The sequence below is a fragment of the Cucurbita moschata genome, unplaced genomic scaffold (assembly GCF_002738365.1).
Source record: "Cucurbita moschata cultivar Rifu unplaced genomic scaffold, Cmos_1.0 Cmo_Scf00042, whole genome shotgun sequence".
NCBI lineage: Eukaryota > Viridiplantae > Streptophyta > Magnoliopsida > Cucurbitales > Cucurbitaceae > Cucurbita > Cucurbita moschata.
Genome location: NW_019268558.1, coordinates 1,177,131 through 1,180,973, shown reverse-complemented (window position 1 = coordinate 1,180,973; position 3,843 = coordinate 1,177,131). Strand labels below are relative to the sequence as shown.

Below are 3,843 nucleotides of genomic sequence, written 5' to 3'. Positions count from 1 at the left end.
GTCAAAAAAAAAAAAAAAAAAAGAAAAAAAAAAAAAGAAAAACTATTTTGTATTTTTCACTTGAGAGCAATTATTAAGTACCAATTAATGAGGGTATTTATTTACAAATACGTGTAGAGCCACGTAAATACGTGTATAGCCACGTGTCCCCCCGGTGGTATGGGTGCTTCGTTTTCATCTCTTCCATTTTTTCTCACTTTCAGTTGCTGTTCATATTCAATTCTCAGTTCCCAAATTTCAATTGATTTGAGGCTTTTACCACTGATTCTCAGATCTATTCTCAATTCTCAATCTCCCGTCGCTTCAGAATCAGAATCAGCCAAAAATGTCGAGCGACAGCGACGAGGACGAGCTGCTGCAGATGGCTCTCAAGGAACAAGAACAGCGCGATGTCAATTATCTCCCCAATTCTCGCAAGCCCGTTGCTAATTACGTCCAACCGCCGTCTCAGCACCGGAAACCTGCTTCTGCAGCTGCTTCTAAAACCAGTGGCAGTAATGCGCAGCCTAAGGGTGGTCGGACGGTTGTCGACGATGATGACGATTCGGAGGTCGAGATGCTGAGCATTTCCAGTGGCGATGAGGATTCCACGAAAGATCAACGAGCGTCCGCCGGTGGAGGACGCGGTGGTAGGGCGGCTAGGTCCTCTGGAAGGGACGATGATCCGGGCTGGGACGGCGAGGAGCCTCATTGCTGGAAGCACGTTGATGAAGACGAGGTCCTTCTATATCTTCATTTTAGAATTTACGTCAATGTTTTCCACTTATACGGTCTTCTCTTCATGTTGTTGTTGTTTTAGGAGAGTTATTGCTTTTCATGTTCCTCCTCTTCGTTAAACTATTTTGTGAAGTATATTTAGATGGCTTGCGTTATTTGGTTTGTCACATTTTCTGAAATGGTGATTCAGTTACCAGTAGTTTAAGCCTTTAGAGGGCTGCCATCAAGTTTTATCCATCGTTTATAACCCTCCCCGCCCAAAGACTTCCCAATATCTATCTATAAACCAATCAGCAATTGAGGATAAATACTATTTTTTTTCACAGCTCGCTAGAAGAGTACGTGAAATGCGGGAGACAAGAACAGCTCCCGCTCCCCAGAAGTTCGACCGAAAGGTATCTGCAGTCGGTAGACCGGGACTCAGCAATTTGCCGTCGATGCCTCGTGGTATGGAATATATAGATCCACTTGGGTTGGGGTAAGTTGATTTCTGGCTTTGATTTTGTAATTGCTTCATGATCTTATCACTATTCCTGTCATAAACTTTATTTTGTAATAACGTTTACAACAAGACTTACTGTTATTTTTTTTTGGTGATGCTAGTAATTATTCTACTTCCTGGAGGCTTAATTTATCACATCCTTGCAATAATATTCCGTGCACCAAACAGAAGTGCCCTTTTTCTTTAAATTAACTTTTGCATTTCCCAGTGTGTTTTTGCAACCTCTTATGTGGTTCGGGTGGATATCTCATTTTTTTGTACTTTATCCTTAATGAAACTATTGTTACTTCAAAATAAAACAATGGTTGTGTTGTGGCTGCTGTCTTTCGGATGTTGAAAATGGAAAATCCCTCTTTGAAGTATGCTTACATTTACTTCCCATTCCCAACATTTTGAGAATGGAACTAGGAAATTCCACTTGATATCCGACATATTCTGGGAGTTGTATTAAACCTACAAATCTATGCCTTTTTTGGATGGTAAACGAGCTTAAGCTTTTAATATTTTCTACAAGGTGGAAGAGTTTGTATTTATTTTTTATTTTGTTTTGGATTTTAGTGATAATCCACCTTGTTGGCCCCTAAAAAGATCTAGGTGAAATAGGGATTCATTTCCTCCCCCTACTTCTAGGGGATTTCTTCTATCATTAGTTATCGACACAACGTATATAGAGCTTCAAAGGACTTTTTAGATATTATTGAGGTTGTTTCTTAAGTTTCCAAGTAACGGCCTGACGTTTTAAACTGCACCCTAGGCGTGCATGACATGGACTGTTGGAAACAAGCAGAATCTCAAGTAAAACAAAAGAGAGTATTTAAAACGTAACTAACTGATCAAAATTTCATGATAAGAAAACAAAACTTGGGATCCCAATAAAACATTACAACTTGGTGACCTTCTAGCAGAACCAACCATTTTCTAGCATAATGCCTCGTGAAAACATACAAGGAAACATGCATAACATGTAGGGGAATGTAAATGTCACTAACATTCTCATAAATTTGGCAGTGACATACATTTACTTGAGGCCCTTTAAATATGGTGAAAACCATAAGATGCACCACCAATGAGACCCCTCTACACAGAAAGCTTGACTATAATTAAACAAACCACATACGTAACGAAATCATAGTATATTCTAAACAGATCACCTAATAACATCAAATCACATACAACCAGCCAAACATGCATTCCAAATATGTTCTACTTCTTACCAAGGATTTCAAGGAGTTGATCCAATCGTAACCTTAAAGAGAGTTTCAGGTAAAACTAGCTTCTTCTAAAAAAGTATCATTGTCCAATTTGAACAAGTTTCAGTAACAATTAAGCACCTAAGGAATCCAAAATTAAAAAATCAAATTCTCTAGGACTGCTAGCTACCCAAGAGTGACCAAAAGAGTCATCCAAAAGATTCCTCACTAAATGCCAACCTTAACCTTAGATAGCACGTTCAAGTCTACACAAACGAGGCTTCAAATGTCAGAGTTTAATTCAGCATTATTCAAGGATCCGATTGAACATAGAACAAATTCGACCCTACAAAATTTTAACAGATCAGCTTGAAACCTTGCTGGTATTTGGCTTCGATTTTGATCCAATTACGTAGATTCAAGCCCCAAATGCTATGGTTATTATGAAACAGCGTCAGAACATTATTGGTCAACTCAAATCTCACCCAAAATCAAACACAAATCTTACTGGAGACAAACCCTACCTAGCCATCATCGGTGCCCTAGCTTCTGTCCAGGTCGAACGGCATTAGGAAAGTTACATCGGAGAATATGGCGATGACATGAAGGAGAAGAAAATAGGGATGGCGCTGGTAAAGATGAGAGCGTATGAGAGAAGCAAAGCCTTGCCAGAAGTTGTGAACTTGCCAGACGAATCACAAAAACGGCAATCAATCGTACAAACACCCATGCTGAATGCTCAATCTTACAATAGTCATTCATGCTCAATCTTACAATAGTCATTCATGCTCAGACATGGGTGAAATTGGATGGAGACCGCGGAGGAGGGGAGATGGGGGCATGAGGCGATAAAAAATGAGAGAATTAGTGAGAGACACGAGAGATATTCGTGAAGGAGGCTGAAAAAACGAGAGGGAGATTGGGGAAGAAGGAGAGAAATGAAGGATAAGGGAGCCGTGTTGCCGAGCCTATGAGAATGAGAGTGAAGCCGGCTCCTAGGGTTGCATGCTGCTTAAATAGATATTTTATTTTATTTTTTTTCCTCGAGTGTTACATTCAGTATGTTGCAGGTTTCTCATTTGATTGGAGGGTTTGTTTTCAATATTTCTTTGTGGTGTTTAACAACTTTGAAGGTGGTTGGATCAGTCTCTCTTGTTGGAATCTTCATGGTTCTCTCTTCCAAAACTTTGTCTGTCAGATAGTGTGCTGTTTTTTGATGGGATTATGTGAGGGAAGAAAAATAATAGGCCTTCAAAAGGGTTGAGAGGGATCCTAGTATGTGTGGTCCTGAGTTAGGTTTTATGTTTCTCTTTGGGTCTCGGCGATGAAGGGTAACTATACTCTATGTTTTATTTTACTTGATTGAATTCCCTTTCTTTAGGCATAGAGTATTTGGCTTGGTTTTTTTTCCTTTTTTTTTTTTTTTTTTTTTTT

At 39.4% G+C, this 3,843-nt stretch overlaps 1 protein-coding gene across 1 annotated transcript in view; it reads left to right on the top strand.

Annotated features, from left to right (window-relative positions):
* Positions 1-208: 208 nt before the first annotated feature.
* LOC111433421 (exocyst complex component SEC5A-like) overlaps positions 209-3,843 on the top strand; it is a 33,554-nt gene continuing 29,919 nt past the window's right edge. Inside the window, exons 1-2 of the mRNA XM_023070474.1 lie at positions 209-718; positions 1,044-1,195. Coding sequence (XP_022926242.1) covers positions 326-718; positions 1,044-1,195 — 545 coding nt within the window. The 5' untranslated portion in view covers positions 209-325. The remainder of the gene's footprint in view (positions 719-1,043; positions 1,196-3,843) is intronic.